General features: G+C 48.1%; 1 protein-coding gene and 1 long non-coding RNA gene across 4 annotated transcripts in view; one reads left to right on the top strand and one right to left on the bottom strand.

Annotated features, from left to right (window-relative positions):
- LOC309537043 overlaps positions 1-27,730 on the bottom strand; it is a 67,476-nt gene that overhangs the window by 30,072 nt on the left and 9,674 nt on the right. The window contains exon 2 of the long non-coding RNA XR_014221785.1: positions 4,932-5,013. This is a non-coding gene — a long non-coding RNA (uncharacterized lncRNA). The remainder of the gene's footprint in view (positions 1-4,931; positions 5,014-27,730) is intronic.
- Positions 3,393-27,730, top strand: part of LOC309536931 (neuroglobin-like) — a 37,931-nt gene continuing 13,593 nt past the window's right edge. The window contains exons 1-2 of one of the 3 annotated variants that reach the window (XM_082231341.1): positions 3,393-3,824; positions 13,135-13,414. In XM_082231341.1, coding sequence (XP_082087467.1) covers positions 13,191-13,414 — 224 coding nt within the window. In that variant the 5' untranslated portion in view covers positions 3,393-3,824; positions 13,135-13,190. Of the gene's footprint in view, positions 3,825-7,169; positions 7,423-8,468; positions 8,543-13,134; positions 13,415-27,730 lie in introns of those variants that run through there. The other 2 variants (XM_082231342.1, XM_082231340.1) reach the window with 2 other exon arrangements.

Genomic DNA, 27,730 nt, shown 5'->3' with positions numbered 1-27,730 from the left:
GCCTTCCCCCCCAAAAGCTCAACAAGTCTGGGCAATATCCCCCCATTTCCTCAATTTGGAGCACCCAAATTGTCTTATACACGGGGGCGCCTTATACACAGGAAAATACGGTAAGTTACAGAAAACCCAAAGTGCTCCGTGTCCGCGCACAAACACCGCTCTCCAACATAAGCGAAATTTGAATCCATCACAAATCGCTCACATGTGTCCCCTACCCCACCCCCCAAAAAGGCTCTTTAAAAACTGAACTTCGCTCCCCCTTCTGAACCGCGGTTCCGTAGGGCCTGGCAAGGTGGTTCAAGGTCACCGTGTCATGGCTGGGTAAGAAGGCAGCGTTTAAAAAACGACCGTCCTGCCAAAATTCCCTTTCTCATTCTGAGTGTTTCCTGCTCAGATTTGTGCAAAAGGGCTGGCCGGATGGGAAACATGATTCCACGAATTGCTCCGTTGGGGAAAGAGATCAGGCCTGAGAGAGCTTGCAGTCGTGTATCAAAGTGCTGGTCAAAGAGGGTGGAGGTTCCCCCCGCTCCATATTAAATGACGCTGCAAACTTGGAGAGCATTTTGATAATTCGACAGAAGCCAGAACATTGTGCTTGGCTGAGCATGGAACATGATCTCCATTGCAGCCGCTCCTTTCCTGATCCACCACACACACACAAAAAAAGCCAAAAGCACCTGGAATCCTTTTGCAAGTGCAGACAGAAAGGACATCTGCGGACGCAGGGGTGGGGGACAAATTTGAGCCAGTCTGCATTTAAATGCAAGCTTTCCCAAACTTTCCAGAACAAGGCGGAGATTGAAACGCAGTCTTCCTCCGAATTTGGTGTTTCTACGAATTTTGCACTGCAGTTCTCCAGCCAAATGACGCTTCCAAAAACCCATCAGTTAAGGAAAGCATACATAAAGATGAATATTTATATTGGTGAGAATAATTGCTCCCAGAATATTAGTCAAAGCTGCATATAAGAAATGTGTGCTTGTTAGAAGTGCACACCAAAATGTCCCAGTGAAAATGTATCAGCATTTTGGTGTGTGTATACTGTGTGTGTGTGTGTGTGTGTGTGTGTGTGTGTGTATACTATATGTATATAAAACACCAAAATAAATAAAAGTCAAATCGCTGCAAAATGTGAGGAACTGAATTAAAGACGGGGAGAAATGAGAAATTGACAGATCCTTCCATCCCTACTTGTGGGCCAACTGGAAGGTTTGCACCACAAATACTTTATAACTCTTTTATTGGTTGTGGCCAAAAGAGAGTTTGCAGCTGGAAAACACTTGGAAATCCTTTGTGGTCTGTCAGGCTCATGGAAAAACTGACCAGAGCCTCAGAATATCAATCAGATGGCAATGACTTTATTGGCATATCAAAGAAAAAGAACATTGCCATACACCCAGCCAATAACATGTGGATTCCTTCTTTCTGGGGTGTGGGGACTTTGAAAAGGTAAACGGACCCCTGACCATTAGGTCCAGTCGTGGCCGACTCTGGGGTTGTGGCGCTCATCTCGCTTTACTGGCCAAGGGAGCTGGTGTACATGTGGCCAGCAGGTCATGTGGCCAGCAGGACTAAGCCGCTTCTGGCGAACCAGAGCAGTGCATGGAAACGCCGTTTACCTTCCCGCCGGAGTGGTACCTATTTATCTACTTGCACTTTGACGTGCTTTTGAACTGCTAGGTTGGCAGGAGCAGGGACTGAGCAACGGGAGCTCACCCGTCGCGGGGATTCGAACCGCAAGTCCTAGGCTCTGTGGTTTAACCCACAGCGCCACCCGCGTCCCTGTGGGGACTTTAGCAGGCAACAAAATAGTACGGTGAAGGCCTAATGTCAATCGGCAGGGAGGTCCAAAGTGTAGGGGCTGCCACACTAAAAGATGGAGTTCTTGCATCCCACTCCTGTGGGAGGGAGTTCCGCAGATTAACTCTGCGCTGTGAAAAGAAGCGCTTCCTGTTATGTGTTCTGTAGCACCTGTCGCAATGCCGGTTCTGACAGAAGTGAAGTACTGATTGAGCGTTTCCCGGCTCAAGCGCTCGTCCTTTGCACACCTACTCAAGAAAAAGGGCTGCCCATTGCCAGTTGCAGGAAGGGAAATTGGCGCCTTTAGGAGAAATCCCTCACTCCCTCGTTCTCTCCTTTCATTCCCAGTGTTCCCCAAGAAGTAGGAATTCCTTTTAAGCAAGGTTCGCCCAAGTGGGGAGTCCACAGTACAGTTTTGCAGCTCACAGCACCTGGGGACACTCTCTTGAACCCGGATCAGGACCACAATGCTAGGGGTGTGGGCAGGGCCGGATTGAGCCTGGATGAGGCCCTAAGCAACTGAAGGTAATGGGGCCCTTTCTATGTCCAGCTGTCCTTTGTCAACAACAAATGGTCGCTGTTTTTTGTGTTGAATAGATAATTTATGGACCTCATAGGTATCTCAAGCCATTTGCACATCACAAAATATGCATTTTATCAAAGTAATCGTTGAACTGAAATACAAATAAGAAGTTGTTTATCTTATATTTTGGAAATGTACATCCAGATTTTTTCCCGTTTAATTTTTGGGGGCCTCCCCAAGAGTGTGGAACCCTAAGCTGTAGCTTGTTTAGCTTATACAGTGGTAGCTTGGGTTAAGAACTTACGGTAATTTGTTCTGGAAGTCCGTTCTTAACCTGAAACTGTTTTTAACCTGAAGCACCACTTTAGCTAATGGGGCCTCCCGCTGCCTCTGCCGCGCAATTTCTGTTCTCATCCTGAAGCAAAGTTCTTAACCCGAGGTACTATTTCTGGGTTTGCAGAGTCTGTAACCTGAAGCGTCTGTAACCCGAGGTAAAGGTAAAGGGACCATTAGGTCCAGTCGTGGCCGACTCTGGGGTTGCGGCGCTCATCTCGCTTTATTGGCCGAGGGAGCCGGCGTACAGCTTCCATGTCATGTGGCCAGCATGACTAAGCCGCTTCTGGCGAACCAGAGCAGCGCACGGAAACGCCATTTACCTTCCTGCCAGAGCGGTACCTATTTATCTACTTGCACTTTAAGGTGCTTTCGAACTGCTAGGTGGGCAGGAGCAGGGACCGAGGAACGGGCGCTCACCCTGTTGCGGGGATTTGAACTGCCGACCTTCTGATCGGCAAGTCCTAGGCTCTGTGGTTTAACCCACAGCGCCACCCGCGTCCCATAACCCGAGGTACCACTGTACATAAATCCGGCACTGGCAAATGCTCAGCACAAGGCGTGGGGTGCAGGAAATGCAGCCCCCCCCCCCGGGTGCCAAAACGCAACTGCTGCTGAGAGCCACTTCTCTGCAGGATCGCCTTTTCCTTCCTTTCTCCCATTCCTGGCGCCCAGCCCTCCTGCCTGCCAGCCCTTATTCCCCAGGAGGGAGGGAGAAATCCTCTCCAACGCGCTTGTTGTGCACAGATGGGCGCCGGCAAACATTCCCACCCCCCTCCATCTCTTCTGCGCATTAATTGAACCTCTGCTTTACATTGCTTCAGGTGGAGCTGAAAGGGAGAATGATCCATTTGTATTTAAATAGAGCAGCGGCAGGAGAGCTAAGTGGTGGTGATGGCGTTGTTCTGCTGTCTCGGGAGAGGAAGGAGGGAGCGCGGGTTTGAACAGGGCAGGCTCTGAGATCCTGGAGCTGCGCTTGGGCGCTTGATCTGCAGGCTGCATATGGGATTCACCTGCTGGAGAAGAGAGAAAAGACTGTGCGCAGGAATCACAGCAGCGCAGGAGGGAATTTCCTTCCAAAGACAGTTTGTTGCTTTTCCTCGCTCTGGAATTTCCTCCTGGAGTTGCTAAACCGGGTGTTTTTCCTTGCGGAGAAGAACTTGCGCGGGTAAGTGGGCACTTTTTGGTCTTTTATCAAGGCTGAGGAAAGGAGAGTCTTTGCCCTTCTCCTTCCCCCAGTGCTGGCTGCAACCCCAAACCGAGGCGGAAATAAGTATCTGCGCCAGAGAACTTGCAAACTTAACTGTTGACAGTGGGCATTCTGGGGTCTGTTTCATCGCCAGGGAATGAGATCTCTCCCCCTGACCCGCTGGCTGCAGTTCTAACATTGCATTAATTTCATAGATAGGCACGGGAAAATAAGCCCACATAGCGCGCCCCCCCCCACAAAGCAGGGAACAGGTCTCTGCCCCAGAAAGCTTACAAATTAAATGTGAAAATAAAAAAAATCCTTCCAGTAGCACCTTAAAGACCAACTAAGTTAGTTCTTGGTATGAGCTTTCGTGTGCATGCACACTTCTTCAGATACCAAGAACTAACTTAGTTGGTCTTTAAGGTGCTACTGGAAGGATTTTTTTTTATTTTGACTATGGCAGACCAACACGGCTACCTATCTGTAAATTAAATGTGGACAGTGGGCGCTTTTCGGTCTGTTGCATTGCTAGGGAATGAGATCCTCCCCCCCCCGCAACCTGCAATATTCGTTGAAGTTTTGTTGCATTAATGCACCCTTTTCTCCAAGGAAGTTAAGGGGGCATAAATGGTTCTTCTCCCCATTTGAGGCTCACACAACAACCCTGGTCAGGCTGAGAGGCAGTGACTCGCCCAAGTTTCATGGCTGAGTGGAAGATTTGAACCCTGGTTCCCAGGTACTACTCTGTGACACTCTAACCATTGCATCACACTGCCTCTCTTGCTGTTCTAAGATAGTATCACTTTCTCTGCCATCACCGAGATAAATAGTGGTCTATTGGGCAAATAGCCGAGTAGAATGGTCTTCCATGAACATGGTCTTAACAGTGAGTCTGTAAGTGACTGTGGAGGCCAATTCTGGACCCACACTTCCTTCCACAGTGGGGACACTGGTTCACGGGCAGGAGTTGATCACGGTGTGGATTTGCCAAGCGTGCCTTCCTCTTAGCACGTTTCTTCCGTGTGTCCTGAGTTCGAGAGTCTTCAAATCCCAGGACACCTTTGGTCAAGGCTGTTCTCCAACTGGAGCGCTCGCAGGCCAGAGTTTCCCAGTTGTCAGTGTTTATACTACATTTTTTAGATTTGCCTTGAGAGCGTCTTTAAACCTCTTTTGTTGACCACCAGCATTACGCTTTCCATTAAGTTTGGAATAGAGTACAGTGGTACCTCGGGTTACAGACGTTTCAGTTTACATACGCTTCAGGTTACAGACTCCGCTAACCCAGAAATATTACCTTGGGTTAAGAACTTTGCTTCAGGATGAGAACAGAAATCGTGCAGCGGTGGTGCAGTGGCAGCAGGAGGCCCCATTAGCTAAAGTGGTGCTTCAGGTTAAGAACAGACCTCTGGAATGAATTAAGTACTTAACCCGAGGTACCACTGTAGTTGCTTTGGAGGACTATCAGGCATCCTCACATCATGACCAGTCCAACGAAGTTGATGTTGAAAAATCATTGCTTCAACACTGGAGTTCTTTGCTTCTTCCAGTCCACTGGCATTAGTTCGCCTGTCTTCCCAAGTGATGTGTAAAAATTTTTGGAGACGCCGTTGATGGAATCTTTCGAGGAGTTGGAGATAAACACACACACACGCCCCAAAAGTGGGGGAACAAGTCTCTGTGCTCCACAGACGTTACAAGCAGAATGTTGACAGGGGTGGGAAGCAAAGTGAATCTTCCCTTGCTTGTGAATTTTATTCTAGCTTGACCTTTCTTGCATCACAGCACAATCCTATGTGCGTTTAAGGTAAAGGGACCCCTGACCGTTAGGTCCAGTATTGGCCATGTCTGGGGTTGCGGCGCTCATCTCGCTTTATTGGCCGAGGGAGCCGGCGTACAGCTTCCAGGTCATGTGGCCAGCATGACTAAGCCGCTTCTGGCGAACCAGAGCAGTGCACGGAAACGCCGTTTACTTTCCCGCTGGAGTGGTACCTATTTATCTACTTGCACTGATGTGCTTTCGAACTGCTAGGTTGGCAGGAGCTGGGACTGAGCAATGAGAGCTCACCCCGTGGTGGGGATTCGAACCGCCAACCTTCTGATAGGCAAGCCCTAGGCTCTGTGGTTTAACCCACACACCACCCACGTCCCTAGCTTTACACAGAAGCAAATTCATTTAGTTTGGCGGGGCTTGCTCCCAAGTAAGTGTGCACAGGATTGCAACCTCAGCCTGAGTTTGTTTTCTGTGCCGCTGGGTGGATCAGAGGCTGACCTCTCCTCCAGTTCTTATTTATTTCCCTTCCTTACCTCCCCCTCCCCTTTTTATGAAGATTATCCGCTCTGGAATCCCACAACTAATTCTCCCCAGGTCTCCTCGCTGGCCCAATAGGACTAACTTAGCCAGCCAGCCCTGGTGATCATCTAATGTTTATTGAACGGATTTCCCCCCCCCAAAAAAAAAAATTTGATTTTTAAATTCTGAATTTATTGTTATTGATACTGTATTTTATGCTGTTTTTTGTTGCATCAATTAAGTGTTTTAAATTTGTTGTTAGCCGCCCTGAGCCCGGTTTTCTGAACCGGGAAGGGCGGGGTATAAATGAAAATTTATTATATTATTATTAACCCTCCTGGCAGTTCAGCAAAACCTCCCCTGGAGCACTGCAGCCTGGGTGCTGCCCCAGGGTTCACCCAGTCCCCAAGACCCACCTGTCAGCCCCATCCTTGCCCCCTTGTCTCCCTGATGGTGGCTTGGAAGTGGACGTCCAAAAATGCTCAACCTTGGGAGATTTAGGGCAGAGAGTTATCCTATGGAACTCCCTCCCACTGGAGACAGTGATATCCAACAGCTTGTAGGACTTTGAAGGAAGAGTGGACCAGTTCATGGAGGCTATTGATGGTTGCAGAGACATCACCTTGCCAACAAAGGTCCGTATAGTTAAAGCCATGGTTTTCCTGGTAGTGATGTATGGAAGTGAGAGCTGGACCATAAAGAAGGCTGATTGCCGAAGAATGGATGCTTTTGAATTCTGGTGCTGGAGGAGACTCTGGAGAGTCCCATGGACTGCAAGAAGATCCAACCTCTCCATTCTGAAGGAAATCAGCCCTGAGTGCTCCCTGGAAGGACAGATCCTGAAGCTGAGGCTCCAAGACTTTGGCCACCTTAAGAGAAGACTCCCTGGAAAAGACCCTGATGCTGGGAAAGATGGAGGGCACAAGGAGAAGGGGACAACAGAGGATGAGATGGTGGGACAGTGTTCTCGAAGCGACCAGCATGAGTTTGACCAAACTGCGGGAGGCAGTGGAAGACAGGAGGGCCTGGCATGCTCTGCTCCAGGGGGTAATGAAGAGTTGGACACGACTAAACGGCTCAACAACAACAATTGATGGTTGCTAGCCAGGACTTCTCTGTTCTGCCTCCACAGTTGAGGCAGCTGTGGTTCTGAATCTCAACTGCTGGAAACCGCAGGAAGGGACAGCTGCTAATTGTGCTGGCATCCTTCTTGTGGGTTTCCCAGAAGAGACTTCTGGGTGGCGGCAGGATCCTGGAGTGGCGCTGAGAACACCAACATTGCAGGTTCGAGCCTCAGATGGGACAGGTGCTTCTTCCCACATCGTGGGGGGGGGGGTTGATCTAGATGACACTGGAGGTCCCTTCCAACTCTACAGATCTATGATTCTATGACTAGACGGGTCTAGCAAATTCTTCTTACATTTGTTAAGTGATATGCAGTATCGTGCTTTGCACAGACCTGGTCAACCTGTGGGTCGTCGCCCCCCCCCATGTTGTTGGACTACAACTCCCATCATCCTTGAGCTCTGGCCTTGCTAGCTAGGGATGATGGGAGTTGTAGTCCAACAACATCTGGGGGGGGGGCACAGGTTGAGAACCTTGCCAGTTAAGGAATTTGAACCTTGGCTTTCTTAAGTGATGAATCGGTTACTTTCTAATAACCCTGAAAAGCCTCACTATAGGTGCCTTTGCTTGATTAAATATTCAAAATAAAAAAATTCCTTCCAGTAGCACCTTAAAGACCAACTAAGTTAGTTCTTGGTATGAGCTTTCGTGTGCATGCATTTCTGTGTATCTGAAGAAGTGTGCATGCACACGAAAGCTCATACCAAGAACTAACTTAGTTGGTCTTTAAGGTGCTACTGGAAGGAATTTTTTTATTTTGACTATGGCAGACCAACACGGCTACCTATCTGTAACTTGATTAAATATTGTTGTTGCTGCTATACAGGGCATAGCTGTCAACTTTTCCCTCTTTTAAAAAAGGGAAATTCCCTTATTCCGAATAGGATTCCTCGCAAGAAAAGGGGAAAGTTGACAGCTATGATACAGGGACGTCTTACCCACAGAGATTAGTGGCGCAGGGGCGCCAGATTTGGAGAGCGCCGCAGGCTGAGTGTCCGGGAAGGAGAGTCAGGGCGCGCTCCCTTCCCGGCTCCCCTCCTCTCAGCCGCCCATCGGAGCGCGCTGCCTCCGGCTCAGGGAAACGCCTTCGCATCCTCTCGCTCCGGGGCTGCCTGGGCGGGCGCAATCGGGGCGGGCGCAAGGCCACCTCGCTGCCTGCCGCCTCCCTGCGGAGTCTGCCAGAGGAGCAGGGAAGCGCTCCGAGTGAGGATGGCACAGCTGGCGAGCCACCTGATCTTGCTGGTACTCCTGTCGCGCGGAGTTCCCCCGACGGGGACAGGTAAGGGGCGCCGGGCGCTTAGAGGGCGCGGGAGGGCGCCTGGGCTGCGATCCGGGAGCCTCTTACATAGGTGTAGCGCAGAGCCCGGGATGTAAACGAGCTGGACCGAAGCCCCCACGCCTCCGGTTAATAAACGGTCCTGGCTGTTAATCATCATCATCAACAACAAAAGGTATCCATTCTTTAAGAATATTTCTCTTTCACTATTCCTTACATTAACACACCAGAAACAAAAGACTGCTCCCTTCCTGGCTTCAGCTGGTTGTTAATCAACAAAAAATTGAGTTGATTAATCTGTTAAAAAAACAAAACCCCAGACCATTTGAAAAAAGCGATTATATTAGAGATCTCTGGTTGCATGTCTACATTTCCTCCTTTATCTCCTACCTAAAGGTAAAGGTAAAAGGACCCCTGACTATTAGGTCCAGTCGTGGCTGACACTGGGGTTGCGGCGCTCATCTCGCTTTATTGGCCGAGGGAGCCGGCGTACAGCTTCCGGGTCATGTGGCCAGCAGGACTAAGCCGCTTCTGGTTAACCAGAGCAGCGCACGGAAACGCCATTTACCTTCCCGCTGGAGCGTTACCTATTGATCTACTCGCACTTTGACGTGCTTTTGAACTGCTAGGTTGGCAGGGACCGAACAACGGGAGCTCACCCCATCGCGGGGATTCGAACCACCGACCTTCTGATCGGCAAGCCCTAGGCTCTGTGGTTTAGACCACAGCGCCACCCGCGTCCCTATCTCCTACCCAACTTGTTCGCAAATTATGTCTCATTGGTGTAGCCTGAAGCATTTAGCATACGGGGGTGTCAGTCGGGTGTTCAGAAGTGCATCTGTCTCCTGGTGCGTGTTGAGTTTCTGCTCAGTAGCAAACCCGGATTTGTGACAGTGCAATGCGAGAAATTAAGGTCGGGGACACATTCCTGTGCGTGCAAACCCCTCAACGGCTGCATTCTAACAGGAGATGGTGGCATGACTCTTGCCTGTGTCCTGTTGGCTGAATTCTGGCCACACACGAGTTTCTGCAGCTACACACAGGCACACAACTGACGGTCCACTCTTCCATTTTCCCAAATTGGAAAAGTGGTATAATACCGACAAAAGTGGCTTGCCAAATTATTGGAGTATTCCAATATATCCAAAACAATGGGAGAAATTGGAAGGATCTCAAAAGAGAAGATAGACAAGGACTGGAAGGTGTTTAAAGGATACTTGCTAAATCATAGTGAAAAATCAGAACTCCGGTTAGAATAAATAAGTTCTGTTATAAATAATGAAATACTAAATAAGATGGATAACAATGTGTAACAGAAAAAGAAGTAGAAAGTTGGTTTAAAAGTGTGTGAAAGAAAGTAATAGAAGGGGAAAGAAATTGCAACTGAGTAGATTGAAAGTCTAACACAAGGGTGAGGGGTGGTGGTGGGAAAAGGAAGTATGTGTGGGATTGAGTGTGGGTATGTATGAATATTTTTAAGGATTGTATGAAATGTATGTTTGTCTGTATATTTGTAATATGTATGTATTAATGTTGAATTATTATATTAAAATAAAAAAAATTAAACTACAAAAAACAACTCACAGTCCAGTTTGGGAAGAGGCACAGCCACACCTTCCAGGAAGGTAACAGCATGCAAGAATGGCGCAGAGAGACGAGGGCTGAGGAGAGGCACACCTGAGGAGAAAGGATGTGGTTTAGGATTTCCAGACCTCCAGGTCTGATCTGAAGTCTCCAGGTGGAGAAAGGGATTGAATCTCCAGGTGCACAAGAGCACCCTTATCAATAACTTCAAAAAAATATTAAGAAGTTGGCTGCACATCACAGCAAAGACACTCTGAGCAAGGCTGGTCTGCCCTCCCAATTAACCTCCGTCTTCAGGGCCCAGCAGAGACATTGCCTTGCCGACAAAGGTCCATATACCGTAGTTAAAGCTCTGGTTTCCCCAGTAGTGATGTATGGAAGTGAGAGCTGGACCATAAAGAAGGCTGATTGCCGAAGAATGGATGCTTTTGAATTCTGGTGCTGGAGGAGACTCTTGAGAGTCCCATGGACTGCAAGAAGATCCAACCTCTCCATTCTGAAGGAAATCAGCCCTGAGTGCTCACTGGAAGGACAGATCCTGAAGCTGAGGCTCCAAGACTTTGGCCACCTCATGAGAAGAGAAGACTCCCTGGGAAAGACCCTGATGTTGGGAAAGATGGAGGGCACAAGGAGAAGGGGACGACAGAGGACGAGATGGTTGGACAGTGTTCTCGAAGCTACCAGCATGAGTCTGACCAAACTGTGGGAGGCAGTGGAAGACAGGAGTGCCTGGCGTGCTCTGGTCCATGGGGTCATGAAGAATCGGATACGACTAAACAACACCAACTCCAGGGCCCACCTTGTAACATTGCCAGACTCCACCCTAATTTTGCGCCCCATAAATTTGGGGCCTGAGATGCTCCTTGCGAGCTTTGGGGTTCCCCCATCATTCCCATCTCCATCTTTGGGTCCTTGGAGATTTCCCCGGTCTCTCCCACCCATCCTCGTACTTTTCCGGACGGAAACTGGCACCGCTTCAGCCGAACACTCTTGTTTGCCGGCGCCTCTCCATGGATCTCCTCCAGCAGCTCAGAGGCTTCCGTTCACAGCCTGGCAGCGGCTCCCAAGTGGCCATGTGTACCAGCAAAGCCGGTGGGTGGGAGGCAAGAAGTGCCCCCCCGCTGGCGCCAACTGCTTCCCATCCACCGCCTGCCCCCCACTGCAAAACCTCAAGCTCTTTGTCGAAGTGCAAGGAACACTGTTAATTGCAACGTGCACCCTGCGTTTATTGAGTTTAGGCATTCCCACGCCGCTCTGCGTACAACCTGGGGGCTGCTTACAATGAGAAGAGAAACCAATTTAAAATATGCATATTATTATTATTATTATTATTATTATTTTATTTATACCCCGCCCTTTCCCAGTTCAAAAACCGGGCTCAGGGTGCCTAACAACAAATTTAAAACACTTAATTATAAAAGCAGCATAAAATACAGTATAAAAACATGTTGTTGTTGTTGTTGTTCAGTGGTGTCCGCCTCTTCGTGACCCCCTGGACCAGAGCACGCCAGGCACTCCTGTCTTTCACTGCCTCCCGCAGTTAGTGGCCTCCCCTTCCTCGGAGGTTTTGAAGCAGAAGTCGGATGGCCATCTGTCATGGATGCTTGAGTTGAGACTCCTGCATTGCAGCGGGTTGGTCTGGATGACCCTTAGGGTCTCAACTCTGATTCTAAGTTATGGTTACCAGATTTTTTTTTTCAACGAATCCGGGGACATTTTTTTCCTTTTTTTTTTTAATCTGAGTAGCAGCAGGGAGTCAGTAGTGGGGATGGTGAGACAAAAGACCCTGGGCCCAAGCACACATGCATATTGTATAAAGGTGCAAAGCCCTTCTTTTGCACCCTGTGAAACATAAATGCACAGAGACTGGGCAATGGTGCGCCCTGCGCCCGTGACTCCCAAGCCTTCCCCAATCTCTTGTCCCCTTCCCCTTTTGTTTTGACAGATCTGGGGAGGCTCAGGAGTCATGGGCAGTCGGTCGTTGCCCAGGAGGGGCCAGCCTGGTAGCGCAGTTGGCTCTGGCTGGCTTCAGGAGCTGTTCGCTGCCGTGGCTCAGGAAAAATGGCGGACACCACGGCAGCGAGCAGCTCCTGACGCCAGCCAGAGCCAACTGCGCTACCAGGCTGGCTCTGGGTTGCTGAGGCTGCCGCTGCCATGTTTCCCGGGGAAAGATTTGCAAATCTGGGGACATTCCGGGGACGGATTTTGTCCAGGGACAGATTTGCAAATCCGGGGACTGTCCCCGGGAACCAGGGACGTCTGGTAACCCTATTCTAAGTTCCAAACGCACCAACCTTTTCTCACGGGGAAGTGGGTCGTTCTGGTTCCCTTTTCCAACTCTACAATATCCATTTTGAGGCAAGGCGACCAGAATGCTACACAGTGTTCCAGATGCGATATAGATTTGCATAATGGCCTTATTATGATAACAGCAGTTTTATATTCATTTCCTTTCATAACGATCCCTAGCATGGAATCTGCCCTTTTCACAGCCTCCACACGCACAACTACCCTTTTCATTCGGTTGAGTGTGTGCATGAGTGTTTTTAACCCGAGCCCTGGGTTCAAATCACTGTCCAGCCCTTGAATGTCCTGGGTCTCTGCCGTCGGTCAAGCTGGCCAACCTTGCAAGGTTGTGATGAGGTTATCTGGGGTGGGGAGACTCTGCCCCCCGCTCTTCAGGGAGAGGTCTGGATAGGAATATAACTGAAACGAGCTTAGGTGGGATTGCTCAGTGGGCAGAGCATGAAGCTCTTAATCTCAGAGTTGTGGGAAAGATTCCTACATTGCAGGGGGTTGGACTAAATGACCCTTGGGGTCCCTTCCAATTCTGTGAAACAAATTGGGCCTGGCGGACCGTTTCCGGCTCGCGTACAATTTTCAGCGGGAACAACGTGTGCCGCGAAACCATCGCCAGCGCTTCTCCCTTCTCCCCCGAGAGCTGATTCAATTAATGCCTGTTTGTTCCGTCTCCAGCTATCTTTGAAATAAAAAAATTCTGTTTGCTTTAGCTGGCGTGGAGGGAAAGGAGGACCCAGGGTGCCAGAATCCGTCCCCCCAGAGAAAGATGGGGTGTGCCTTATCCGGACCAGGCGTCACACCGGAGCCAACTTTTGACGTGGAAAAGAGAGGGTCGTTTGTGGAAGGAGGGCTGGACTTGAGCAAGGAGACTGAGTGCGGGGGAAACCCTGAGCGGCTCTCCCTTTCAGAGTCTCAGAAGGCCCTGATCCGAGAGTCCTGGAAAATCCTGCACAAAGACATTGCAAGGGTCGGGGTCATAGTCTTCATCAGGTAAGGGCCGTCTGTGAATGAATGAATGAATTTATTAATACGGTCACAGACCAGCATCAGGGCTGGCTGTGTGTGTGTGTGTGGCATGGAGGGTTTCCTTTCGAATTTATTATTTCGGTCACAGACCAGTTCCAGCTCACATACACTATCAAGGAAGTCGTAAAACACAACGGAGATACATTTGAATTTGCAATTAGATATAACAGGGGCAATACAGTGGACTCTCGGATTGCAAACGTGATCCGTGCGGGATCACGCTGTTAATAATAATAATAATAATAATAATAATAATAATAATTTATTATTTATACCCCACCTGTCTGGCTGGGTTTCCCCAGCCACTCTGGGCAGCTTCCAACACAATATTAAAATACAGTAATACATCAAGTGTTAAAAGCTTCCCTAAACAGGGCTGCCTTCAGATGTCTTCTAAAAGTCTGGTAGTTGTTGTTCTCTTTGACATCTGGTGGGAGGGCGTTCCACAGGGCGGGTGCCACCACCAAGAAGGCCCTCTGCCTGCTTCCTTGTAACTTGACTTCCCGCAGGGAGGGAACCGCCAGAAGGCCCTCAACGCTGGACCTCAGTGTCCGGGCAGAACAATGGGGGTGGAGACGCTCCTTCAGATATACTGGACCGAGTTTGTTTACGGTTGCCCACACTAGCCAGCAGCTGCTTCCTGAGGCTTCAGGCAGAAGTCTTTCCCAACACCATTACAGAACGAACCTTCGGCGACTCCCTTTCCAAACATGCATTCGGCCGCTGGGCCAAATACCATCGCCGTGACGACCTCCCTTTTGTTTGCTGACATCCTTAGGGATCCAGAGATGCTGGGAGCAAGTTGCCACTGACCTTTTTGAGTTTGTTTTCACTGTGCTGTCTCTCTATCTGCATCAGAAGGGATTGATTCCAAGAGAAAATGGGGCGTTTGCGGTTACCGCGCTCAGGATGCCTCGATATTGATTCCCAGGTAATGGCAAGAGCAAGCAGGCCGCCTGCCTGGGTGTTCACTCGGGGGGTGTTGTTGTTGTTGCCGTTTGTGCATTTCCCTGGCAAGCAGGCGATTTACTTTAGGACTTTAAAGCAAAGTAAAAACGGGCAACTGCTCAAGAGGGGAGTGTCAGTTTCCTTCAGGCGAGATGCCTCCTTCGCAGGCGTCCTCCATCTTTGCTAAATCATAGAACTGTAAATCCATTGCCGGATTTACGTATAAGCTAAACAAAAAATTAAAGGAAAATACAAACTGGATGTACATTTCCAAAATGCAGTGGTACCTCTGGTTGCGAATGGGATCCGTTCCGGAGCCCCGTTCGCAACCCGAGCAGAACACAACCCGCGTCTGCGTGTGGGCGGGTCGCGATTCTCCGCTTCTGTGCATGCGTCATTTTGAGTGTCTGCGCATGCGCGAGCGGTGAAACCCGGAAGTAACCCTTTCCAGTACTTCCAGGTCGCCGCAGGACACAACCTGAAAACGCTCAACCTGAAGCAAACGCAACACGAGATATGACTGTATAAGATAAAAAACAAATGAAACCAAACCTACCTACAGCAACCGTGTTTTGTGTTGTGTAGGCTCCTAGGATGTAAGTCCTGGGCCCCGCCTGCTTGCCTGTTCCCTAAATTATCCCTGCTTTGCTCCTTTCTATATATAGGGTGCCCACATTCTGCATGGACTGGTTGCAGGGCAACACATGCAAATGGCTTGAGATGCCTATTAGGTCCATAAATGACCGTCTAGCATATATTCAACTCAAAAAACAGTGACAATTTGTTGTGGACAAACGACAGCTGGACATAGAAAGGGCCCCATTACCTTCAGGAGCTGAGGGCCTTGTCAGACTTACATCTGGCCCTAATCCAGCCCTAACCCTCTGCATCCAGGACAGATCTCCTTAAAAACAAGGAAGGAGAGCCCAAAACCTTCGAAGGGAGTCCGTTCCACTCTTGAACAGCTCTTATTGCTGGAACGTTCTTCCTCATGTTTAGCCGTGACCATATAGCACTGGTCCGGAAAGATCTACATTGGCTCCCAGTACTTTTCCGAGTACAATTCAAAGTGTTGGTGCTGACCTTTAAAGCCCTAAACGGCCTCAAAGGCCCAGTGTACCTGAAGGAGTGTCTCCACCCCCATCATTCTGCCTGGACGCTGAGGTCCAGCTCCGAGGGCCTTCTGGCGGTTCCCTCAATGCGAGAAGCAAAGCTACAGGGAACCAGGCAGAGGGCCTTCTCGGTGGTGGCACCTGCTCTGTGGAATGCCCTCCCATCAGATGGGATTTCTATTAGCAATCCGTTCATCCAACGCTTTTTGATGCATTTCCCGCTCACTTCCCTGACTGCAAAAAACCCAGAATTGTGTTGTTGTTTTTAAAGTGGTTTTGTTGCACTTTGCTAATCCAATTTAGCCTACATTTCTGGTGCATGTGCTTGAATAGTGACATTGCAGAAACATCTTTTCTTTCTGTCTCAATGTATTCCCCACCCCACCCATTGAAACCAGGAATTCTGAGACTGGCTTAAGGAGCGTGCTGTGAAGATAGCAATCCAGTTTGCAGATGAGCAGCTCCGTGTAGACAATTAGAGGCGACTTCCTTCTCAACCTGTTCCTTTAGCCTTCCTTCCTTGATCTGGTGTGTGGATGATTATGCTTTTAACTTCTTGCAAGAGGAAGTGCGCATTGGTCAATTGAACCACCTGCCCTCCGGCCTTCAAGGAAGAACTTCTTTGTTTTAGATGTACAAATAAAGCAGCCACGTTGGATGGCTACGTGGGAGCCGGTTGAAGTTAAATCCTTCAAAGACAGAGGTCCTTTGGCTGGGTCGGGACGATATGGAATTGGGGGGGGGGACAACTCCCATCTCTTGCGGGGGCACAGTTAGTGCCAGCACCATCCGTTAAGAGTTTGGGTGTAATCTTTGATACCTCTCTCTCCATGGAGGCACAGATTGCAGCTAAAACAAAGGCGGTATTTTTTCATCTCTGCCAAGCTAAGCAGTTGGCTCCTTACCTCTCTCGCCCTGACCTAGCCACTGTGATCCACGCGACGGTCACCTCCAGACTGGATTATTGTAACTCGCTCTACGTGGGGCTGCCCTTGAGACTGACCCAGAAACTCCAGCGGGTGCAGAATGCTGCGGCGAGACTCCTTACGGGGTCCTTGCTACTTACGGGGTCCTCGCTGCGAGATCACATTCATCCGGTGCTATACCTGCTGCACTGGCTCCCGGTGGAGTACAGGATCAGGTTTAAGGTGCTGGTTTTAACCTTTAAAGCCCTATACGGCCTAGGACCCTCGTATCTACGGGACCGCCTCTCCTGGTATGTCCCACGGAGGACCTTACGGTCTTCAAATAAAAACATCTTGGAAGTCCCGAGCCACAGAGAGGTTAGGCTGGCCTCAACCAGAGTCAGGGCTTTTTCGGCCGTGGCCCCGACTTGGTGGAACGCTCTGTCCCAAGAGACTAGGGCCCTGGGGGACTTGACATCTTTCCGCAGGGCCTGCAAGACAGAGTTGTTCCGCCAGGCCTTTGGCCAAGGCACAGCCTGACCCCTCTCTCCTTCTGTAATCCTCATAGAACTCTAGCCCAATGGTTGCCATTAGTTTGATTTTGAATTGATTTTAGAATGAATTTAGAATGCTGTTACTTTTATTGTTGTTAGGCACTCTGAGCCCGGCTTCGGCTGGGGAGGGCGGGATATAAATAAAATTTTATTATTAGTAGTAGTAGTAGTATGGGGGGAATGCACTTCATAATAATAATAATAATAATATAATAATAATAATAATAATAATTTATTAATTATTACCCCGCCCATCTGGCTGGGCTTCCCCAGCCACTCTGGGCGGCTTCCAAAAGAATATTAAAATACTGTGATACATCAAACATTAAAAGCTTCCCTAAACAGGGCTGCCTTCAGATGTCTTCTAAAAGTCTGGTAGTTGTTGTTCTCTTTGACATCTGATGGGAGGGTGTTCCACAGGGAGGGCGCCACTACCGAGAAGGCCCTCTGCCTGGTTCCCTGTAACTTGGCTTCTCACAGGGAGGAAACCGCCAGAAGGCCCTCGGAGCTGGACCTCAGTGTCCGGGCAGAACGATGGGGGTGGAGACGCTCCTTCATGTATACTGGACTGAGGCCGTTTAGGGCTTTAAAGGTCAGCACCAACACTTTGAATTGTGCTCGGAAACGTCCTGGGAGCCAATGTAGGTCTTTCAAGACCGGTGTAATATGGTCTCGGCGGTCGCTCCCAGTCACCAGTCTGGCTGCTGCACTCTGGATTAGTTGTAGTTTCCGGGTCACCTTCAAAGGTAGCCCCACGTAGAGCGCATTGCAATAGTCCAAGCGGGAGATAACCAGAGCATGCACCGCTCTGGCGAGACAGTCTGCAGGCAGGTAGGGTCTCATCCTGCGTACCAGATGGAGCTGGTAAACAGCTGCCGTGGATACAGATTTGACCTGCGCCTCCATGGACAGCTGTGAGTCCAAAATGACTCCCAGGCTGCGCACCTGGTCCTTCAGGGGCACAGTTACCCCATTCAGGACCAGGGAATCCTCCACACCCGCCTGCCCCCTGTCCCCCAAAAACAGTCCTTCTGTCTTGTCAGGATTCAACCTCAATCTGTTAGCCGCCATCCATCCTCCAACCGCCTCCAGACACTCACACAGGACCGTCACCGCCTTCACTGGTTCTGATTTGAAAGAGAGGTAGAGCTCACACATGCTCAGAGGTATTTAGTCGCAGCAGCAGGGTGTGGGGCCGCCTTGGCGTTGGGGAGCAAAAGGAGAGGAACCAAGGTATTTTGAGCTGAAACGAGCCTTTTCTAGCACCCCTCCAGAAAAGAACCTTGAAAATAAACCTTGTAAGAAAAAAATCTGCCCCTTTCCCCTTATGGGGTACCCAAGAGCCCATATATAGAGTCCTTATGTAGGTTCCCTATTGGTTGGAGAAAATAACAGAGGCCAACCAGAGAATATTGAGAAGCAAAGCAGCTCGTAAGCTTGATCTTTATTAAAGCTGTTGCAACAGGGTCCTCGCCTGTGCCCCACGCGGGAGAGAGGAGGAACCCAGAACAATGGTGCGCAAGCCCTTATATAGACTTTTCAATTTGCCCACCCTGTAGCTCAAGACCACCCCCAAAAACATCATACATACATCACAGAAGGAGGCGGTCGGTCTACAGCAGAAATCCTGTCTGCCAGGATACCTGATAATGGTCACTGATTGCATTACCTGGGCATTCTTTTGTGATGGTAAATACGGTAATTCCTGAGTCCAGGACACAGGCTCACCCTATTCAGACCCAAATGTGCCCTTAAGACAGGATTTGTGAGCGCAGAGACAATGGGGAGGTTTTTCCCATTTCCATCCAAACTGCAGAGGAATATTTGAGGTCAGTGAAAGAGTCAAAATGGTTTTAGGACTGTTTTTCCTGTACAGTGGTACCTCTGGTTAAGTACTTAATTTGTTCCAGAGGTCTATTCTTAACCTGAAACTGTTCTTAACCTGAAGCACCACTTTAGCTAATGGGGCCTGCTGTGCTGCGCCTTTTCTGTTCTCATCCTGAAGCAAAATTCTTAACCTGAAGCACTATTTCTGGGTTAGTGGAGTCTGTAACCTGAAGCATCTGTAACCTGAGGTACCACTGTACTGTTTCAGACATGTGGTTTCTATATTTATGTATGTGTTTGCCTGGTACATTTCTGAACGTTTGTTTTATATCTTAGACCTTGCAATTCTCGTAACATTTACATCACGCGGAACTATAATTCCCAGCCCCCTTAACAAACTGCCTTCTCCAGGGTTCTTGCTGGGGACATGCTTTTAACCGTCTGGTGCAGCCTTCTTGAGGCCTATCTTGGCACACGTGTTTGTTTTTGACCTGCGCTGAGCAATGCGTTGTTTTGTTTTTTCCCAGGGATCTGTTTTGTGTCTGGCTAAATCGAATTGGCTTTCAGGAAAGCAGTTTTGCAGGTGGCTGTGTGTGTCTGTGTGAGAGGGAGAGAGGGAGAGAGGCAGTGGAGAGAAGGGGCTTTCCAGGCAGGGGATCTGGAGACAGCCCATATTTTTTCTCCCTCCCACCCCGTTCTGGAACTTGACCTGCCCTCCGCTTCGTTCAGACAGGGTGGGATCGCCCTGATCTCTTGTTTGTGGAAGAAACTTTTTATTTGTTTGCGACGGAACCGAGCGTGCCAAGTTCTTAGGCAAATATCAGAAGCAGCTGGAGAGGCGATGATCTTCTCTGAGGCTGTTGGGGTCTCCCAATTTGCACCGCTGGGCCCAGACCCGACCTCAACATTGGGGGCAAGGGGGGGAGCAAGAAGTATCTGCTAGATCAGACCAATGTCTCCCCCTGTTTTCACAGTGGCCAACCAGAGGCTTGTAATAATGTGTACACAATGGCATACATTGTGTATGCCATCAAATGCCAACAGTGTCCTTCAGCTCTCTATATTGGACAAACAGGCCAAACCTTACGCCAAAGAATAAACGGACATAAATCTGACATCAAGAATCACAAAACAGAGAAACCAGTAGGAGAACACTTCAATCTCCCAGGACATTCTATACAAGATCTCAAAGTAGCTGTTTTACTACAAAGGAATTTCAGAAATAGACTAGAAAGAGAAGCTGCTGAATTGCAACTCATTACCAAACTCAAAACCATGGAGAGACCTGGTCTGAACAAAGACATTGGATTCTTATCTCATTATACATGACTAAGCCATTTCTCACTTTCTCACCCCTTGCCTTTTCCTGTAAGACCTATTGCAGTCGTTAAGAGTCGTCAACAGGCTCATCTCAGCTATCTGCCAATCTCCCATTCCCACCACCCTTCTGAGTAATACCCCTCCCCACCTTCTCACTATATAGAAGGATCTGGCAACTTCTGTTTCAGTGTATCTGAAGAAGTGTGCATGCACACGAAAGCTCATACCAAGAACTAACTTAGTTGGTCTTTAAGGTGCTACTGGAAGGAATTTTTTTTATTTTGACTATGGCAGACCAACACGGCTACCTATCTGTAATAATAATAATAATATTTATACCCCGCCCTCCCAGGCCAGAGCCAGTCTCAGGGCGGCTAACACCAATAAAATCACAGTAAAAACATAATTGGGGGGGGGGGGACAAACCAATTTAAAATACAGGTTAAAATGCAATTTAAAATGCAGCCTCATTTTAAAAGTAGCTGATAAAACTCACAAGCAGGATTCAAACTCAAGAGCCCTCTCGCCTCCTGCTGTTTCCTGTTCAGAAGCTCAGCTGACTCAGGCCACAGAAGCAGAGCAGAGTCTGTTACGTACAGCAGGGGGATACTGTAGATAGTTATGCAAATGAAGGATTGAAAAGTGACTATCAGTGATTGGATAGCTTTAGAAAGTTGCAACAGTTACGATTGTTCTGGAGCTCTATATAAGCAGGCTGACTGAGCTCCTCAGTTCTGTTCTGGCATCAGAATAAAGAAGAGCTGTTTGAAGAATCGCTGTGTCGTCTGATAAGTTCGCCCACAACTTAACAGAGTCGTTGTGGCTCATATAAGGTTACCAGACGTCCCCGTTTCCCGGGGACAGTCCCCGGATTTACAAATCAGTCCCTATACAAAATCCATTGAAGTTGAAAAGTGTCCCCGGATTCATGGGGGGGGGGAGAATCTGGTAACCTTAGGCTAGTAGCCTTTCTTTCCTCCATGAATTTGTCCATCCGAGTTGGTAGCAGTGAGTTCCACAGCTTAACTGTGCACTGAAAAAGTACCATATTTTTTGCTCTATAAGACTCACTTTTACCCCTCCTAAAAAGTAAGGGGAAATGTGTGTGCGTCTTATGGAGTGAATGCAGGCTGCACAGCTATCCCAGAAGCCGGAACAGCAAGAGGGATTGCTGCTTTCGCTGCGCAGCGATCCCTCTTGCTGTTCTGGCTTCTGGGATTCAGAATATTTTTTTTCTCATTTTCCTCCTCCAAAAACTAGGTGCGTCTTGTGGTCTGGTGCGTCTTATAGAGCGAAAAATACGGTACTTTCTTTTATCAGCCCTGGACCTTCCTTTTTATATATATATTTATTTGTTTTTTAACATATCGTTTTCAACAATTATAAAACATACTTTTATATCCTAAACAATTTTTTTTTACTTCCGTCAATCACATCTAAAATTTTTCCAACCTTTTCCACTTAGTTTACATTTATTACTTTCACTATTGCTTTTAAGTATCATAACTAACATCTCTATTTTATCTTCTTTGCAATATTTCATATATTCCTCCTTACAAAACTTCTTGTAGTCCTACTAGCGTAATTTGTTGGATTACAGTTGCTCTTCAAATAGTTCATGTATTTATTCCAAACTTCTGTAACCCTTTGGTCCCGCAGGTTTCGAATTCTTCCTGTCATCTTATCTAATTCTGCGTAGTCCATTAATTTTGTCTGCTATTCTTCTTTCAGAGGTAATTCTTCTTGCTTCCATTTCTGGGCCAACAATACTCTGGCCCTGGACCTTCCAACATTCAGAAACCAAAGAAATGGATACCCCTAAACATTTTGTGAATCTTTGTACTTTTGTCCATTTACTGTATTTATTTTTCCCGATTTGAAGTATAAAATGGTGATTTTTCTTGATTCAAAAATCGGAGTACAGTGGTACCTCTGGTTGCAAATGGGATCCATTCCGGAGGCCCGTTCGCAACCTGAAAGGAACGCAACCAGCGTCTGTGCGTCTGCGCAGGTCACGACTCACCATTTCTGCGCATGCGCGGGACGTCATTTTGTGCGCCTGCGCATGCGCGACCGCGAAACCCAGAAGTAACCCTTTCCGGTACTTCCGGGTCGCCGTGGGACGCAACCTGAAAGTGCACAAACTGAAGCAAATGTAACATGAGGTATGACTGTACCCCTAAACATTTTTTAACAAAAAATCACTGATGATGATGATGATGATTAAACACACTGTGTTTTCCCCTGTCAGGGACTTAAGGCTTACAGATAGGAACAAGAGAAGCTAAAAGCATAGGGGGAAATCATTACAAAACAATTTAACATGGGTAGGATTTTAAACTCTCTATATACACGTTTATAATCAGGTTGAAACTGTAAAAAATGGAGGCTCTCTTGGTTGCCAAATCTGATACAGAATTCTGAGCTGGCCCAGCAGTCCGGTCATATACAATCCCTGTTGTAAAAAAATGGGACGAAGGGGAGACAGAAAGGAAGGGTGGGGGCGAGCAGTGCCAGATTACATATAGCTTAGGGCCCTACTCTCTAGGGGGCGCCCAAAAAAATTTAAAGGAAAAAAAAAAACCCCACTAGATGTACATTTCCAAAATATAAGATAAAAAGCAAATGAAATAAAACCTACCTACAGCAACCGTGTTTTGTGTTGTGTAGGCTCCTAGGATGTAAGCCATGGGCCCCGCCTGCTCGCCTGCTCCCTAAAATATCCCTGCTTTGCTCCTTTCTATATTTAGGGTGCCCACATTCTGCATGGACGGGTTGCAGGACAACATGTGCAAATGGCTGGAGATACCGAATCTGTTATGTACTGAAGTTCTCACCCTGGGCCAGCAGGGGTATACTGTAGGTAGTTATGCAAATAAGGGATCGAAAGTGACGTTCAGTGATTGGATAGTTTTAGAAATTTTTTACAGTTACGTTGTACTGGAGCTCTATATAAGCAGGCTGACTGAACCCTTCAGTTCTGTTCTGTCCTGGCCTGCGAATAAACAAGAGCTGTTTGAAGAATCGCTGTGTCGTCTGATATGTTCTCCCACAACTTAACAGATTCGGTCCAAAAATTACCATATAGCATATATTTGACACACAAAAAAGCAACAATTTGTTGTTGACAAAGGACAGCTGGACATAGAAAGGGCCCCATTAGCTTCAGTAGCTTAGGGCCACATCAAACCTCAATCTGGCTCCATACTGGCTGCCCACAAAACCAAGTTCAAAGTCCTTGCATTAATTTACAAAGCCCTGAACAACATGGATCCAGGATATCGCAGGGAACCTCCTTCTATCCCAGCTCAGTCACCGAGATCATCTGAAGGAGCATCGCTGGCCATTCCCTGAGCTGCTGAGGCTCATTTGACAACCATAAGGAACTGAGCCTTTGGTGACATCCGCCCAGTCCTGGGGAACTCTCTGCCACTAGAATCAGGCACCTTCTGTAAATGCCTTTGAAACGTCTGCTGGAAACTTTCCTATTCTGCCACCCCTATGGAGGCAATGAAGACTACAACTTTCCATAATACTTAGTGGATTTCTGATTTTAACTTTTCCGTGGTTTTTATTTTGTGGTTTTATGTACAGTTGTAAACCGCTCAGATATGTGTGTGTGTGTGGCCACATGTGCAAATGGCTTCAGATACCTATGAGGTTCATAAATGACCATCTAGCATATATTCAACACAAAAAACAGCGACAATTTGTTGCTGACAAAGGACAGCTGGACATAGAAAGGGCCCCATTACCTTCAGGAGCTCCTTAGGGCCTCATCAAACCTAAATCCGGCCCTGGGAAGGGGAGACAGAAAGGAAAGGTGGGAGGGAGGGTTAATTTCTTATTTTTTAAAAAAAATTCTCTGGGCTGCAAAGGGCTTAAGTGTGGCTCATGTGCGCCCCCTGCTGGAGCTCCCTCGGGTGCTCAAGCTGCTCGCTTGAAATCCATCAACACCTCTCCATCCTTCGGCTGCTTGGCTGCCTGCACCCTCTCCCTAATTTTGTTGTTGTTGTTGTTTAATCGTTTAGTGGTGTCCGCCTCTTCGTGACCCCCTGGACCAGAGCACGCCAGGCACTCCTGTCTTCCACTGCCTCCTGCAGTTTGGTCAAACTCATGCTGGTAGCTTCGAGAACACTGTCCCACCATCTCGTCCTCTGTCGTCCCCTTCCCCTTGTGCCCTCCATCTTTCCCAACATCAGGGTCTTTTCCAGGGAGTCTTCTCTTCTCAGGAGGTGGCCAAAGTCTTGGAGCCTCAGCTTCAGGATCTGTCCTTCCAGTGAGCACTCAGGGCGGATTTCCTTCAGAATGGAGAGCTCTGATCTTCTTGCAGTCCATGGGACTCTCCAGAGTCTCCTCCAGCACCAGAATTCAAAAGCATCCATTCTTCGGTGATCAGCCTTCTTGATGGTCCAGCTCTCATTTCCATACATCAGTACTGGGAAAACCAGAGCTTTACTATACGGACCTTTGTTGGCAAGGTGATGTCTCTGCTTTTTAAGATGCTGTCTAGGTTTGTCATTGCTTTTCTCCCAAGAAGCAGGCGTCTTTTAATTTCGTGGCTGCTGTCACCATCTGCAGTGATCATGGAGCCCAAGAAGTAAAATCTCTCACTGCCTCCATTTCTTCCCTTTCTATTTGCCAGGAGGTGATTGGACCAGTGGCCACGATCTTTGTTTTTTTGATGTTGAGCTTCAGACCATATTTTGCACTCTCTCCCTAATTAACAGGCTGCAACTGGGTCAGGTGTGGCTAAGTAAATGGCACCCCCTCAGACTTCACCCCAGGCAGCCCACATGCAAGAGGCGCCCCATAGACGCCCCCCTTCCCTAATTAGCACCTCTTTTTTCTATTTCTCTCTCCCCACAAGAGCACTCATTAAATCCCCTTGCCCTCCTCCCTGATTTGTTTAACCTGATTTGCGTGGCAGCAAATGATTGACAGGCCGGGAAGTGAGCAGATCCTCGAAGGCATTTGAAGCGGCGAGCCCACACGCTTACTCGGGAGTACGTCCCACGGAACACCGTGGGATTTGCCGCTGAGTAAACCCGCCTCGGTGGGACATGGGTGGCGCTGTGGGTTAAACCACAGAGCCTAGGGGTTGCCGATCAGAAGGTTGGTGGTTCGAATCCTCGCAACGGGGTGAGCTCCTGTTGCTCAGTCCCTGCTCCTGCCAACCTACCAGTTCGAAAGCATGTCAAAGTGCAAGTAGATAAATAGGTACCACTCCTGCAGGAAGGTAAACGGCATTTCCGTGTGCTGCTCTGGTTCACCAGAAGTGGCTTAGTCATGCTGGCCACATGACCCAGAAGCTGTACGCCGGCTCCCTCGGCCAATAAAGCGAGATGAGCGCCGCAGCCCCAGAGTCATCTGCAACTGGACCTAATGGTGAGGGGTCCTTTTACCTTTACCTTTTACCCAGCTATTTAGAAAGTTGATGTGAGTTTCAATCTGTTTTTAGTTCATTGTCACTTTTTGAGGGTCGTCAATTATTGTTAGGGGCGCGGGTGGCGCTGTGGGTTAAACCACAGAGCCTAGGGCTTGCCGATCCGAAGGTCGGCGGTTCGAATCCCCGCAACGGGGTGAGCTCCTGTTGCTCAGTCCCAGCTCCTGCCAACCTAGCAGTTTGAAAGCACGTCAAAGTGCAAGTAGATAAATAGGTACTGCTCTGGCGGGAAGGTAAACGGCATTTCCGTGTACTGCTCTGGTTCGCCAGAAGCGGCTTAGTCCTGCTGGCCACATGACCCGGAAACTGCATGCCGGCTCCCTCAGCCAGTAAAGCGAGATGAGCGCCGCAACCCCAGAGTCGGCCATGACTGGACCTAATGGTCAGGGGTCCCTTTACCTTTACTACCTTTAAACCCACCTCGGACCGCACTGTTAGCTGCCCGGTTCTCACCGGTGATTTTTCAAATGTTGCTTTAGAGAAGATGAAAACCAAACATGTTACTAGACAGGAAACAGATGTCCTTCTGAGCTGGGGATCTTTGCAAGCGGTTATTCCAAAACAGAACAGAAGGAACCTCTCTCTCTCTCTGCGAAAGGTTCTGCCCACTCGCATTTCGTGCTCAAATTGTTTTTTTTATATACATAATTTTTTCAACATATCATTTTCAACAGTAATTAAACATATCTTAACATCTTATACATTTTTTTTGACTTCCATTAATCTCATCTGAAAATTTTCCAGTCTAATCACACATTTCCCACTTCTTCAATTACATTTAGCTCATAACTAATATCACTATTTCTCTAGTTGCAATGCTTCGTACATTTCTCCTTACACAGCTTCTTGTAGTCCTACTAGTGTAATTGGTTGGCTAAAGTTGATCTTCATATAATTCATATATTTCTTCCAATCTTCTGTAAATCTCTGGTCCCGCAAGTTTCGAATCCTTCCTGTCATTTTGTCCAATTCTGCATAGTCCATTAAATTTATTTGCAATTCTTCTTTCGTCGGAATCTCTTCTTGCTTCCATTTCTGGACTAACAATACTCTTGCCGCTGTTGTTGCCTATAAAAAACAATTTAACATCTTTCGTGCTCAAATTGAACTCGATTAAACTGCCAATTTTAACAACAGTATAAAGGCTGGTCATTACAAAAGACAATTCATAGAATCATAGAGTTGGAAGAAACCACAAGGGCCATCGAGTCCAACCCCCTGCCAAGCAGGAAACACCATCAGAGCACTCCTGACATATGGTTGTCAAGCCTCTGCTTAAAGACCTCCAAAGTAGGAGACTCCACCACACTCCTTGGCAGCAAATTCCACAGTCGAACAGCTCTCACTGTCAGGAAGTTCTTCCTAATGTTTAGGTGGAATCTTCTTTCTTGTAGTTTGGATCCATTGCTCCGTGTCCGCTTCTCTGGAGCAGCAGAAAACAACCTTTCTCCCTCCTCTATGTGACATCCTTTATATATTTGAACATGGCTATCATATCACCCCTTAACCTCCTCTTCTCCAGGCTAAACATGCCCAGCTCCCTTAGCCGTTCCTCATAAGGCATCGTTTCCAGGCCTTTGACCATTTTGGTTGCCCTTCTCTGGACACGTTCCAGTTTGTCAGTGTCCTTCTTGAATTGTGGTGCCCAGAACTGGACACAGTACTCCAGGTGAGGTCTGACCAGAGCAGAATACAGTGGCACTATTACTTCCCTTGATCTAGATGCTATACTCCTATTGATGCAGCCCAGAATTGCATTGGCTTTTTTAGCTGCCGCATCACACTGTTGGCTCATGTCAAGTTTGTGGTCAACCAAGACTCCTAGATCCTTTTCACATGTACTGCTCTCAAGCCAGGTGTCCCCCATCTTGTATTTGTGCCTCTCATTTTTTTTGCCCAAGTGCAATACTTTACATTTCTCCCTGTTAAAATTCATCTTGTTTGTTTTGGCCCAGTTCTCTAATCTGTCAAGGTCGTTTTGAAGTGTGATCCTGTCCTCTGGGGTGTTAGCCACCCCTCCCAGTTCAATGCTTCTCCACCAACATTATTATTTCTGTTAAGTTGTGGGTGAACATATCAGACGACACAGCAATTCTTCAAACAGCTCTTGTTTATTCACAGGCCAGGACAGAACTGAACTGAAGGGTTCAGCCAGCCTGCTTATATAG

This window comes from Podarcis vaucheri, assembly GCF_965113315.1.
Source record: "Podarcis vaucheri genome assembly, chromosome: 7".
NCBI classification, from domain to species: domain Eukaryota; kingdom Metazoa; phylum Chordata; class Lepidosauria; order Squamata; family Lacertidae; genus Podarcis; species Podarcis vaucheri.
Note: the sequence above shows the minus strand (reverse complement) of the source record. Positions and strands in the feature narration are given on the sequence as shown.